The following is a 13619-nucleotide window of genomic DNA, read 5'->3' on the forward strand; positions in this document are numbered from 1 at the left end:
CCCTCACCTATGGTGAGTCATACACTCCCCCCACACCTTTGGTGAGTCATACACTCCCCCACCCCTATGGTGAGTCATACACTTCCCCACACCTATGGTGAGTCATACACTTCCCCTCACCTATGGTGAGTCATACACTTCCCCTCACCTATGGTGAGTCATACACTTCCCCTCACCTATGGTGAGTCATACACTCCCCCCACACCTTTGGTGAGTCATACACTCCCCCACCCCTATGGTGAGTCATACACTTCCCCACCCCTATGGTGAGTCATACACTCCCCCACCCCTATGGTGAGTCATACACTCCCCCACCCCTATGGTGAGTCATACACTTCCCCACCCCTATGGTGAGTCATACACTCCCCCATACCTATGGTGAGTCATACACTTCCCCACCCCTATGGTGAGTCATACACTTCCCCACCCCAATGGTGAGTCATACACTCCCCCACACCTATGGTGAGTCATACACTCCCCCACACCTATGGTGAGTCATACACTCCCCCACCCCTATGGTGAGTCATACACTCCCCCATACCTATGGTGAGTCACACACTTCCCCACACCAATGGTGAGTCATACACTCCCCCACACCTATGGTGAGTCACACACTTCCCCACACCTATGGTGAGTCATACACTTCCCCTCACCTATGGTGAGTCATACACTTCCCCTCACCTATGGTGAGTCATACACTCCCACACACCTATGGTGAGTCACACACTTCCCCACACCTATGGTGAGTCATACACTTCCCCTCACCTATGGTGAGTCATACACTTCCCCTCACCTATGGTGAGTCATACACTTCCCCTCACCTATGGTGAGTCATACACTTCCCCTCACCTATGGTGAGTCATACACTTCCCCTCACCTATGGTGAGTCATACACTTCCCCACACCTATGGTGAGTCATACACTTCCCCTCACCTATGGTGAGTCATACACTTCCCCTCACCTATGGTGAGTCATACACTTCCCCTCACCTATGGTGAGTCATACACTCCCCCCACACCTTTGGTGAGTCATACACTCCCCCACCCCTATGGTGAGTCATACACTTCCCCACACCTATGGTGAGTCATACACTTCCCCTCACCTATGGTGAGTCATACACTTCCCCTCACCTATGGTGAGTCATACACTTCCCCTCACCTATGGTGAGTCATACACTCCCCCCACACCTTTGGTGAGTCATACACTCCCCCACCCCTATGGTGAGTCATACACTTCCCCACCCCTATGGTGAGTCATACACTCCCCCACACCTATGGTGAGTCATACACTCCCCCACACCTATGGTGAGTCATACACTCCCCCACACTTATGGTGAGTCATACACTTCCCCCACACCCATGGTGAGTCATACACTTCCCCCACACCCATGGTGAGTCATACACTTCCCCCACACCCATGGTGAGTCATACACTTCCCCCACACCCATGGTGAGTCATACACTTCCCCCACACCTATGGTGAGTCATACACTTCCCCCACACCTATGGTGAGTCATACATTTCCCCACACCTATGGTGAGTCATACACTTCCCCCACACCCATGGTGAGTCATACACTTCCCCCACACCCATGGTGAGTCATACACTTTCCCCACACCCATGGTGAGTCATACTCCCCCACACCTATGGTGAGTCATACACTCCCCCACACCTATGGTGAGTCATACACTCCCTCACCCCCCACACCAGAGCCAGCCCCCACCCACCCCCCACACCAGCGCCAGAAACCCCCCCACCCCCCACACCAGCGCCAGCCCCTCCCCCCACCCCCACACCAGCGCCAGCTCCCCCCACCCCCACACCAGCGCCAGCCCCACCCACCCCCCACACCAGCGCCAGCTTCCCACCACCCCCCACACCAGCGCCAGCCCCCACCACCCCCCACACCAGCGCCAGCCCTCACCACCCCCGACACCAGCGCCAGCCCCACCCACCCCCCACACCAGCGCCAGCCCCACCCACCCCCCACACCAGCGCCTGCCCCACCCACCCCCCACACCAGCGCCAGTCCCAACCACCCCCCACACCAGCGCCAGCCCCCACCACCCCCCACACCAGCGCCAGCCCCACCGCCCCCCCCCCACACCAGCGCCAGCCCCCCCACCCCCCACACCGGCGCCAGGCCCCCCAACCCCCACACCAGCGCCAGCTCCCAACCACACCAGCGCCAGCCCCCCACCCACCCCCACACCAGCCCCCCCACCCACCCCCACACCAGCGCCAGCCCCCACCACCCCCCACACCAGCGCCAGCCCCACCCACCCCCCACACCGGCGCCAGCACCCCCCACCCACCCCCACACCAGCGCCAGCCCCCCACCCACCTCCACACCAGCCCCCCCACCCACCCCCACACCAGCGCCAGCCCCCACCCACCCCCACGCCAGCGCCAGCCCCCACCGCACCCCCACACCAGCCCTCCCACCCGCCACACCGGCGCCAGCCCCCCCCCACCCCCCACCGCCCACACCAGCGCCAGCCCCCCCTACCACCCACACCAGCGCCAGCCCCCACCGCCCCCCCCACACCACCGCCAGCCCCCACCGCCCCCCCCCACACCAGCGCCAGCCCCCACCGCCACCTCCACACCAGCGCCAGCCCCCCCCCCCACACCAGCGCCAGCCCCCCACCACCCCCCACACCAGCGCCAGCCCCCCACCACCCCCCACACCAGCGCCAGCCCCCCACCACCCCCCACACCAGCGCCAGCCTCACCCACACCAGCACCAGCCCCCCCACACCAGCGCCAGCCCCCACCGCCACCCCCACACCAGCGCCAGCCCCCCACCACCAACCACACCAGCCCCCCCCCACCCCCCACACCAGCCCCCCCCCCCACCCCCCACACCAGCCCCCCCACCCCCCACACCAGCGCCAGCCCCACCGCCCCCCCACACTAGCGCCAGCCCCCCCACACCGGCGCCAGCTCCCCCCACCCACCCCCACACCAGCGCCAGCCCCCCCACCCACCCCCACACCAGCCCCCCCACCCACCCCCACACCAGCCCCCACCCACCCCCACACCAGCGCCAGCCCCCACCACCCCACACACCAGCGCCAGCCCCACCCACCCCCCACACCAGCGCCAGCCCCACCCACCCCCCACACCAGCGCCAGCCCCACCCACCCCCCACACCAGCGCCAGCCCCACCCACCCCCCACACCAGCGCCAGCCCCCACCACCCCCCACACCAGCGCCAGCCCCCCTCCACCCCACACCAGCCCCCACCACCCCACACACCAGCGCCAGCCCCCCCCCCACCCCACACCAGCGCCAGCCCCCCACCACCCCACACACCAGCGCCAGCCCCTACCACCCCCCGACACCAGCGCCAGCCCCCCCCCCACCCCACACCAGCGCCAGCCCCCCACCACCCCCCCCCCACACCAGCGCCAGCCCCCCACCACCCCCCCACACCAGCGCCAGCCCTTCACCACCCCACACACCAGCGCCAGCCCTTCACCACCCCACACACCAGCGCCAGCCCCCCACCACCCCCACACCAGCGCCAGCCCCTCACCACCCCCCACACCAACGCCAGCCCCCCCCCACCCCACACCAGCGCCAGCCCCCACCACCCCACACACCAGCGCCAGACCCCCCACCCCACACCAGCGCCAGCCCCCCACCACCCCCCCACACCAGCGCCAGCCCCCCACCACCCCCCACACCAGCGCCAGCCCTTCACCACCCCACACACCAGCGCCAGCCCTTCACCACCCCACACACCAGCGCCAGCCCCCCACCACCCCCCCACACCAGCGCCAGCCCCCCCCACCCACCCCCACACCAGCGCCAGCCCCCCACCACCCCCCCACACCAGCGCCAGCCCCCCACCACCCCCCACACCAGCGCCAGCCCCCACCACCCCCACACCAGCCCCCACCACCCCCCACACCAGCCCCCACCACCCTCCACACCAGCGCCAGCCCCCACCACCCCCCACACCAGCGCCAGCCCCCACCACCCCCCACACCAGCCCGCACTCCAGCGCCAGCCCCCACACCAGCGCCAGCCCCCACACTGGCGCCAGCCCCCACACCAGCGCCAGCCCCCACCTATTCCCCACACCAGCGCCAGCCCCCACCTACTCCCCACACCAGCGCCAGCCCCCACCCACCCCCCACACCAGCGCCAGCCCCCACCACCCCCCACACCAGCCCGCACTCCAGCGCCAGCCCCCACACCAGCGCCAGCCCCAACACTGGCGCCAGCCCCCACACCAGCGCCAGCCCCCACCTATTCCCCACACCAGCGCCAGCCCCCACCACCCCCCACACCAGCGCCAGCCCCCACCCACCCCCCACACCAGCGCCAGCCCCCACCACCCCCCACACCAGCCCGCACTCCAGCGCCAGCCCCCACACCAGCCCGCACTCCAGCGCCAGCCCCCACACCAGCGCCAGCCCCAACACTGGCGCCAGCCCCCACACCAGCGCCAGCCCCCACCTATTCCCCACACCAGCGCCAGCCCCCACCTACTCCCCACACCAGCGCCAGCCCCCACCCACCCCCCACACCTGACGTGGTCCTCTCTGCGCAGGTTCTTCAGCTTCGGAGGCGCAGGCAAGAAGAAGGTGTCAACCCCGGCAGCGGCCAACAACATCGCCGTGGCGCAGACTCCGCAGCCTCTCAAGCGGCACGGCTCAGACGAGCAGGCAGTGGCACTGGCCGGCCTGGCACCCCACGGCAGCACGGGCTCCGTCGGGGACACGGCAGGCACCGCCACGCACCAAGGAGGCCCATCAGGCTCAAGCAACAAGCTGGACTGCGACCCACCATACAGGTAAGCTGGGCACTCCGGGAGTGTACTGGTGATTCTTGGGATGACTGGAGGCTCCAGGGGGGGACTGGTCACTCTAGGGGGGGGGGGGAACTGGAGGCTCCAGGGGAGGAACTGGAGGCTCCAGGGGGGGACTGGTCACTCTAGGGGGGGGGGAACTGGAGGCTCCAGGGGAGGAACTGGAGGCTCCAGGGGGGGACTGGTGACTAGGGGGGGAACTGGAGGCTCCAAGGTGAACTGGTGACGCCAGGGGGACGACCTGTGACACTGGTAACTCCAGAGAAGGATAGAGGACTTGAGGAGTGGACAGGGGACACTAGGGGAGGACTGGAAAGACTGTTGCTGCTATCAGCAATGCATCAATGCCTGCTTGGTTATCATCATATTCCAGCCTGGGTCTTGTGTTGTTTGTTGTGGGGTTGTTAACTGGACCCGGATTCACGAAGCAGTTACGCAAGGACTTACGAACCTGGGGCCAGATTCACGAAGCAGTTACGCAAGCACTTACGAACCTGGGGCCAGATTCACGAAGCAGTTACGCAAGCACTTACGAACGTGGGGGTCAGATTCACGAAGCAGTTACGCAAGCACTTACGAACGTGGGGGTCAGATTCACGAAGCAGTTACGCAAGCACTTACGAACGTGGGGGTCAGATTCACGAAGCAGTTACGCAAGCACTTACGAACGTGGGGGTCAGATTCACGAAGCAGTTACGCAAGCACTTACGAACGTGGGGGTCAGATTCACGAAGCAGTTACGCAAGCACTTACGAACGTGGGGGTCAGATTCACGAAGCAGTTACGCAAGCACTTACGAACGTGGGGGTCAGATTCACGAAGCAGTTACGCAAGCACTTACGAACGTGGGGGTCAGATTCACGAAGCAGTTACGCAAGCACTTACGAACGTGGGGGTCAGATTCACGAAGCAGTTACGCAAGCACTTACGAACGTGGGGGTCAGATTCACGAAGCAGTTACGCAAGCACTTACGAACCTGGGGGTCAGATTCACGAAGCAGTTACGCAAGCACTTACGAACGTGTACATCTTTCCTCAATCTTTGACGGCTTTGGTTACATTTATTAAGCAGTTTACAAACATGAAAACTTGCCAATCGACTGTTGTTATTGTTATAAACAGCCTCCTGGTGCTTCGGAGCTCATTAACTGTTTAATAATTGTAAACAAAGCCGCCAAAGGTTGAGAAAAGATGTATACGTTCGTAAGTGCTTGCGTAACTGCTTCGTGAATCTGAGTCCTGGACCACAATTCTTTCCCCATCTGCTGTCAGTGTCCCAATCTTGAGGTTATCTTGAGATGATTTCGGGGCTTTTTAGTGTCCCCGCGGCCCGGTCCTCGACCAGGCCTCCACCCCCAGGAAGCAGCCCGTGACAGCTGACTAACTCCCAGGTACCTATTTACTGCTAGGTAACAGGGGCATTCAGGGTGAAAGAAACTTTGCCCATTTGTTTCTGCCTCGTGCGGGAATCGAACCCGCGCCACAGAATTACGAATCCTGCGCGCTATCCACCAGGCTACGAGGCCTCCCCCTACCAGCGCCAGCGCCCAATGATGGAGTCTGTGTGTGCATTTTCACTCTGATTCTCTAGGTCTTCTATCTTCCACTCTCGTTTTACTAAGAGTGCAACTCCTCCTCCTCCTTGCCTTTGATGTCTTTCTTGTCTTATCACTTGGATTTCCAATGGGACTATTGCATCAGAGATCATATCATTTATTTTCGTTTCCACTATTGCAATCACATTAGGATCATTTTCATCAACTCCTTTATTTCCTCTGCTTTGTTCGTAACTCCGTCGTGTACCAAACCTTCAGGTTCTACTTGGACACCCTATTCCCATTTTTGACCCAGAGATTTCAGTGTCAGGAAGTGGGTGGGGTGTTGGGGTGTATTCACCTATTTGTGCTTGCCGGGGGGTTGAGCTTTGCTCTTTCAGCCCGCCTCTTAACTGTAAATCATCTGTTACTAACTACTATTTCTCTCTCTCACACACACACACACACACACACACACACACACACACACACACACACACACACACACACACACACTCACACACACACACACACACACACACACACACACACACACACACACACACACACACCTAGGAAGCAGCCCGTAGCAGCAGTCAAACTCCCAGGTACCTATTTACTGCTAGGTAACAGGAGCATCAGGGTGAAGGAAAATCTGCCCATCTGTTTTCCGCCGGCTGTGGGAATCGAACCCTTGGTCCCTAGGTCCACAAGTCTAGAGCGCTGTCCATTCAGCTACCCGCTCTGTGTGCGTGTGTGTGTGTGTGTGTGTGTGTGTGTGTGTGTGTGTGTGTGTGTGTGTGTGTGTGTGTGTGTGTGTGTTTCCGTCTACCCCTCTCCCTGTCTTTCTTATTATTGAAATATACAAAGAATAAAATACTTTATCATTAGCTTAGAAGCTTTGGGAGGATCATCTTTGTGCGGCTACGGGTAAATTATGTCGATTAGAAAAGTTATATTCATTTCAGAGGTCAGTGCATAATGTTTCAAATAACAATAACAATTGTTTAACAAATTTAGTTTTCAAAATATTTAGCCAGGTGTAGGCAGGGGTCAGTTTCAAAATAAGTTGTGGGGGTCAGTATGTGACTGTGGCACGCTGTTCTCTCTTACATTATGGCGACCCCAACCCCACCATGTTGGGCATGTACCCCACGGGAATCAGGGTGCAAAGTTAGGTAGAGCTAGCCACGAGCAACTGGCCTCCAATCTAGGGCATACAGAACTTCTAATATATATATATATATATATATATATATATATATATATATATATATATATATATATATATATATATATATATATATATATATATATATATAGATACAGAGGTAGAGTAGAGATGCAGTCCACAATATGAGTAATAACATTTCATTCACTTTGGTGCATGAAATGGATCAGTGGTGATTAGAAATTAAACCTAATATATACAGTTTGTCTTCATAATGAAAGACCAAATGCTCGTTAATCCGGCCAAATGCTCGTTAATCCGGCCAAATGCTCGTTAATCCGGCCAAATGCTCGTTAATCCGGCTAAATGCGCGTTAATCCGGCCAAATGCTCGTTAATCCGGCTAAATGCGCGTTAATCCGGCCAAATGCTCGTTAATCCGGCCAAATGCGCGTTAATCCGGCCAAATGCTCGTTAATCCGGCCAAATGCGCGTTAATCCGGCCAAATGCGCGTTAATCCGGCCAAATGCTCGTTAATCCGGTCAAATGCGCGTTAATCCGGCCAAATGCTCGTTAATCCGGCTAAATGCGCGTTAATCCGGCTAAATGCGCGTTAATCCGGCCAAATGCTCGTTAATCCGGCCAAATGCGCGTTAATCCGGCTAAATGCGCGTTAATCCGGCCAAATGCTCGTTAATCCGGCCAAATGCGCGTTAATCCGGCTAAATGCGCGTTAATCCGGCCAAATGCGCGTTAATCCGGCCAAATGCGCGTTAATCCGGCTAAATGCGCGTTAATCCGGCCAAATGCTCCTTAATCCGGCCAAATGCGCGTTAATCAGGCTAAATGCGCGTTAATCCGGCCAAATGCTCGTTAATCCGGCCAAATGCTCGTTAATCCGGCCAAATGCGCGTTAATCCGGCCAAATGCTCGTTAATCCGGCTAAATGCTCGTTAATCCGGCCAAATGCTCGTTAATCCGGCCAAATGCTCGTTAATCCGGCCAAATGCTCGTTAATCCGGCCAAATGCTCGTTAATCCGGCTAAATGCGCGTTAATCCATACCCAGTGTTTATAAACGAAAAATTCTTTACACACGACTCTCAACTGATGACATTCGAACTTTTCTCGAACGTTGCTTCGCTGGCGTCCTCTGTTCGAACCACAACGCTGTAAATTTCAGCCCGTCTTCTAAACAAAGACCCAAACACCATTCCATCCACCCGCCAAACCCCCAAACTGTTTATGAATGAAAAACGGTTTACACACGACTCCAACCCGTCCTCGACTCAAGTCCATTACATCCAGCGGTCGACCCCACAGATGCATTCATAAATTTTAACATGCTGTTCATTCAAAACGGGAATTTTCTCAAGTATAAATTAATATTATAATATATTAACATATTATGTATATATAGGCATAGGTTAGGTTAGGTTAGGTGTTTAGGTTCTGTTGGTGATTATTTGTATTTGTAGTCCGTGGGTGAAGCATTTATAGCGTTGTGATTCGAACACAAGTCGTCAGTGAAGCACTTGTTCCGGATATGTTCGAACGTCAGCAGTTGTGAGTCGTGTGTAAACCGCTTTTCATTCATAAACAGGGGGTTTGGCGGGTGCATGGAATCACTTTTGGATCTTTGTTTGGAGGACGGGCTGACGACTCACAACTGATAACGTTCGAACACTTCCGGAACAAGTGCTTCACTGACGACTGTTGTTCGAACCACAACGCTATAAATGCTTCACCCACGTACTACAAATACAAATAATCGCCAACAGAACTTAAACCTATGTCTAAATATGCACAATATGCTAATATATTATAATATTAATTTATATTTTGAGAAAAGTTTACTTTTGAATGTACAGAATGTTAAAAATTGAGAATGCGTCTTTGGGGTCGACCGCTGGATGGAATGGACTTGGTCTGAGGACGGGTTGGTAAATGCTTCACTCCCTCATACTACAGATACAAATACTGTCATTACCAACGAAACCTAAACACCATACCTAACCTACGCATAAATTCTAATATTGTTTACAATTAAATAAGATCCTATTTTAATGCAGATTACTTTAAGATGTATAAGTGCGTCTTTGGGGGCCAGAGAACTAAGAGTTCCTCAGTATAGGAACAAAGAGGCGGGAGTTATTACTAACTCTTGGAACATTTAGATGAACATCTTAGTTATTTTGTTAATAAGTTCAGTTAAGTAATGGTAAGGTCTTGTCACAGACACTACGACATAGGGTGAAACCCCACATGTGTGCAGTTGTGAAATGTGTGTCAAGACTTTATAGGAAGTGTGTAGTACTGTGGTGAGTGTTAAGGTGTGAGTGTGTAGTACTGTGGTGAGTGTTAAGGTGTGTGTGTGTAGTACTGTGGTGAGTGTTAAGGTGTGTGTGTGTAGTACTGTGGTGAGTGTTAAGGTGTGAGTGTGTAGTACTGTGGTGAGTGTTAAGGTGTGAGTGTGTAGTACTGTGGTGAGTGTTAAGGTGTGTGTGTGTAGTACTGTGGTGAGTGTTAAGGTGTGAGTGTGTAGTACTGTGGTGAGTGTTAAGGTGTGAGTGTGTAGTACTGTGGTGAGTGTTAAGGTGTGTGTGTGTAGTACTGTGGTGAGTGTTAAGGTGTGAGTGTGTAGTACTGTGGTGAGTGTTAAGGTGTGAGTGTGTAGTGCTGTGGTGAGTGTTAAGGTGTGTGTGTGTAGTACTGTGGTGAGTGTTAAGGTGTGTGTGTGTAGTACTGTGGTGAGTGTTAAGGTGTGAGTGTGTAGTGCTGTGGTGAGTGTTAAGGTGTGAGTGTGTAGTACTGTGGTGAGTGTTAAGGTGTGAGTGTGTAGTACTGTGGTGAGTGTTAAGGTGTGAGTGTGTAGTGCTGTGGTGAGTGTTAAGGTGTGAGTGTGTAGTACTGTGGTGAGTGTTAAGGTGTGAGTGTGTAGTACTGTGGTGAGTGTTAAGGTGTGAGTGTGTAGTACTGTGGTGAGTGTTAAGGTGTGAGTGTGTAGTACTGTGGTGAGTGTTAAGGTGTGAGTGTGTAGTACTGTGGTGAGTGTTAAGGTGTGTGTGTGTAGTACTGTGGTGAGTGTTAAGGTGTGAGTGTGTAGTGCTGTGGTGAGTGTTAAGGTGTGAGTGTGTAGTACTGTGGTGAGTGTTAAGGTGTGAGTGTGTAGTACTGTGGTGAGTGTTAAGGTGTGAGTGTGTAGTGCTGTGGTGAGTGTTAAGGTGTGAGTGTGTAGTACTGTGGTGAGTGTTAAGGTGTGAGTGTGTAGTACTGTGGTGAGTGTTAAGGTGTGTGTGTGTAGTACTGTGGTGAGTGTTAAGGTGTGAGTGTGTAGTACTGTGGTGAGTGTTAAGGTGTGAGTGTGTAGTGCTGTGGTGAGTGTTAAGGTGTGAGTGTGTAGTGCTGTGGTGAGTGTTAAGGTGTGAGTGTGTAGTACTGTGGTGAGTGTTAAGGTGTGAGTGTGTAGTGCTGTGGTGAGTGTTAAGGTGTGAGTGTGTAGTACTGTGGTGAGTGTTAAGGTGTGAGTGTGTAGTACTGTGGTGAGTGTTAAGGTGTGAGTGTGTAGTGCTGTGGTGAGTGTTAAGGTGTGAGTGTGTAGTACTGTGGTGAGTGTTAAGGTGTGAGTGTGTAGTACTGTGGTGAGTGTTAAGGTGTGTGTGTGTAGTACTGTGGTGAGTGTTAAGGTGTGAGTGTGTAGTACTGTGGTGAGTGTTAAGGTGTGTGTGTGTAGTACTGTGGTGAGTGTTAAGGTGTGAGTGTGTAGTACTGTGGTGAGTGTTAAGGTGTGTGTGTGTAGTACTGTGGTGAGTGTTAAGGTGTGAGTGTGTAGTGCTGTGGTGAGTGTTAAGGTGTGAGTGTGTAGTACTGTGGTGAGTGTTAAGGTGTGAGTGTGTAGTACTGTGGTGAGTGTTAAGGTGTGTGTGTGTAGTGCTGTGGTGAGTGTTAAGGTGTGAGTGTGTAGTACTGTGGTGAGTGTTAAGGTGTGAGTGTGTAGTACTGTGGTGAGTGTTAAGGTGTGAGTGTGTAGTACTGTGGTGAGTGTTAAGGTGTGAGTGTGTAGTGCTGTGGTGAGTGTTAAGGTGTGAGTGTGTAGTACTGTGGTGAGTGTTAAGGTGTGAGTGTGTAGTACTGTGGTGAGTGTTAAGGTGTGAGTGTGTAGTACTGTGGTGAGTGTTAAGGTGTGAGTGTGTAGTACTGTGGTGAGTGTTAAGGTGTGAGTGTGTAGTACTGTGGTGAGTGTTAAGGTGTGAGTGTGTAGTACTGTGGTGAGTGTTAAGGTGTGAGTGTGTAGTACTGTGGTGAGTGTTAAGGTGTGTGTGTGTAGTACTGTGGTGAGTGTTAAGGTGTGAGTGTGTAGTACTGTGGTGAGTGTTAAGGTGTGAGTGTGTAGTACTGTGGTGAGTGTTAAGGTGTGAGTGTGTAGTACTGTGGTGAGTGTTAAGGTGTGAGTGTGTAGTACTGTGGTGAGTGTTAAGGTGTGAGTGTGTAGTACTGTGGTGAGTGTTAAGGTGTGAGTGTGTAGTACTGTGGTGAGTGTTAAGGTGTGAGTGTGTAGTACTGTGGTGAGTGTTAAGGTGTGAGTGTGTAGTACTGTGGTGAGTGTTAAGGTGTGAGTGTGTAGTACTGTGGTGAGTGTTAAGGTGTGAGTGTGTAGTACTGTGGTGAGTGTTAAGGTGTGAGTGTGTAGTACTGTGGTGAGTGTTAAGGTGTGAGTGTGTAGTACTGTGGTGAGTGTTAAGGTGTGAGTGTGTAGTACTGTGGTGAGTGTTAAGGTGTGAGTGTGTAGTACTGTGGTGAGTGTTAAGGTGTGAGTGTGTAGTACTGTGGTGAGTGTTAAGGTGTGAGTGTGTAGTACTGTGGTGAGTGTTAAGGTGTGAGTGTGTAGTACTGTGGTGAGTGTTAAGGTGTGAGTGTGTAGTACTGTGGTGAGTGTTAAGGTGTGAGTGTGTAGTACTGTGGTGAGTGTTAAGGTGTGAGTGTGTAGTACTGTGGTGAGTGTTAAGGTGTGAGTGTGTAGTACTGTGGTGAGTGTTAAGGTGTGAGTGTGTAGTACTGTGGTGAGTGTTAAGGTGTGAGTGTGTAGTACTGTGGTGAGTGTTAAGGTGTGAGTGTGTAGTACTGTGGTGAGTGTTAAGGTGTGAGTGTGTAGTACTGTGGTGAGTGTTAAGGTGTGAGTGTGTAGTGCTGTGGTGAGTGTTAAGGTGTGTGTGTGTAGTACTGTGGTGAGTGTTAAGGTGTGAGTGTGTAGTACTGTGGTGAGTGTTAAGGTGTGAGTGTGTAGTACTGTGGTGAGTGTTAAGGTGTGAGTGTGTAGTACTGTGGTGAGTGTTAAGGTGTGTGTGTGTAGTACTGTGGTGAGTGTTAAGGTGTGAGTGTGTAGTACTGTGGTGAGTGTTAAGGTGTGAGTGTGTAGTACTGTGGTGAGTGTTAAGGTGTGAGTGTGTAGTACTGTGGTGAGTGTTAAGGTGTGAGTGTGTAGTACTGTGGTGAGTGTTAAGGTGTGAGTGTGTAGTACTGTGGTGAGTGTTAAGGTGTGAGTGTGTAGTACTGTGGTGAGTGTTAAGGTGTGAGTGTGTAGTACTGTGGTGAGTGTTAAGGTGTGAGTGTGTAGTACTGTGGTGAGTGTTAAGGTGTGAGTGTGTAGTACTGTGGTGAGTGTTAAGGTGTGAGTGTGTAGTACTGTGGTGAGTGTTAAGGTGTGAGTGTGTAGTACTGTGGTGAGTGTTAAGGTGTGAGTGTGTAGTGAGGACCTGACGTGTCTCTCAGAGTAAGTACAGTATTTGTCCAGTAAATGGGGGACCTAACTGACTGTGTCGGCGTGTCTCGCCATTTTCCCCCTCCCCTCTCTCTCTCCCCCATTTCTCCCCTCTCTCCCCTCTCTCTCCCCCCTCTCTCCCATCTCTCCCCCCTCTCTCCCCCTCTCTCCCATCTCTCCCCCCTCTTCCCATCTCTCCCCCATCTCTCCCCTCTCTCCCCCATCTCTCCCCTGTCTCCCCCATCTCTCCCCTCTCTCCCCCATCTCTCCCCTCTCTCCCCCATCTCTCCCCTCTCTCCCCCATCTCTCCCCCATCTCTCCCCTCTCTCCCCCATC

General features: G+C 54.1%; 1 protein-coding gene across 10 annotated transcripts in view; it reads left to right on the top strand.

Annotated features, from left to right (window-relative positions):
* Positions 1–13619, top strand: part of LOC123746665 (regulator of G-protein signaling 7) — a 390003-nt gene that overhangs the window by 289837 nt on the left and 86547 nt on the right. For all 10 annotated transcript variants that reach the window (XM_069316820.1, XM_069316816.1, XM_069316824.1 and 7 more), the window contains one exon: positions 4563–4805. In XM_069316820.1, coding sequence (XP_069172921.1) covers positions 4563–4805 — 243 coding nt within the window. The remainder of the gene's footprint in view (positions 1–4562; positions 4806–13619) is intronic.

This window comes from Procambarus clarkii, chromosome 85 (assembly GCF_040958095.1).
Source record: "Procambarus clarkii isolate CNS0578487 chromosome 85, FALCON_Pclarkii_2.0, whole genome shotgun sequence".
In the NCBI taxonomy this organism is placed as follows: Eukaryota; Metazoa; Arthropoda; class Malacostraca; order Decapoda; family Cambaridae; genus Procambarus; species Procambarus clarkii.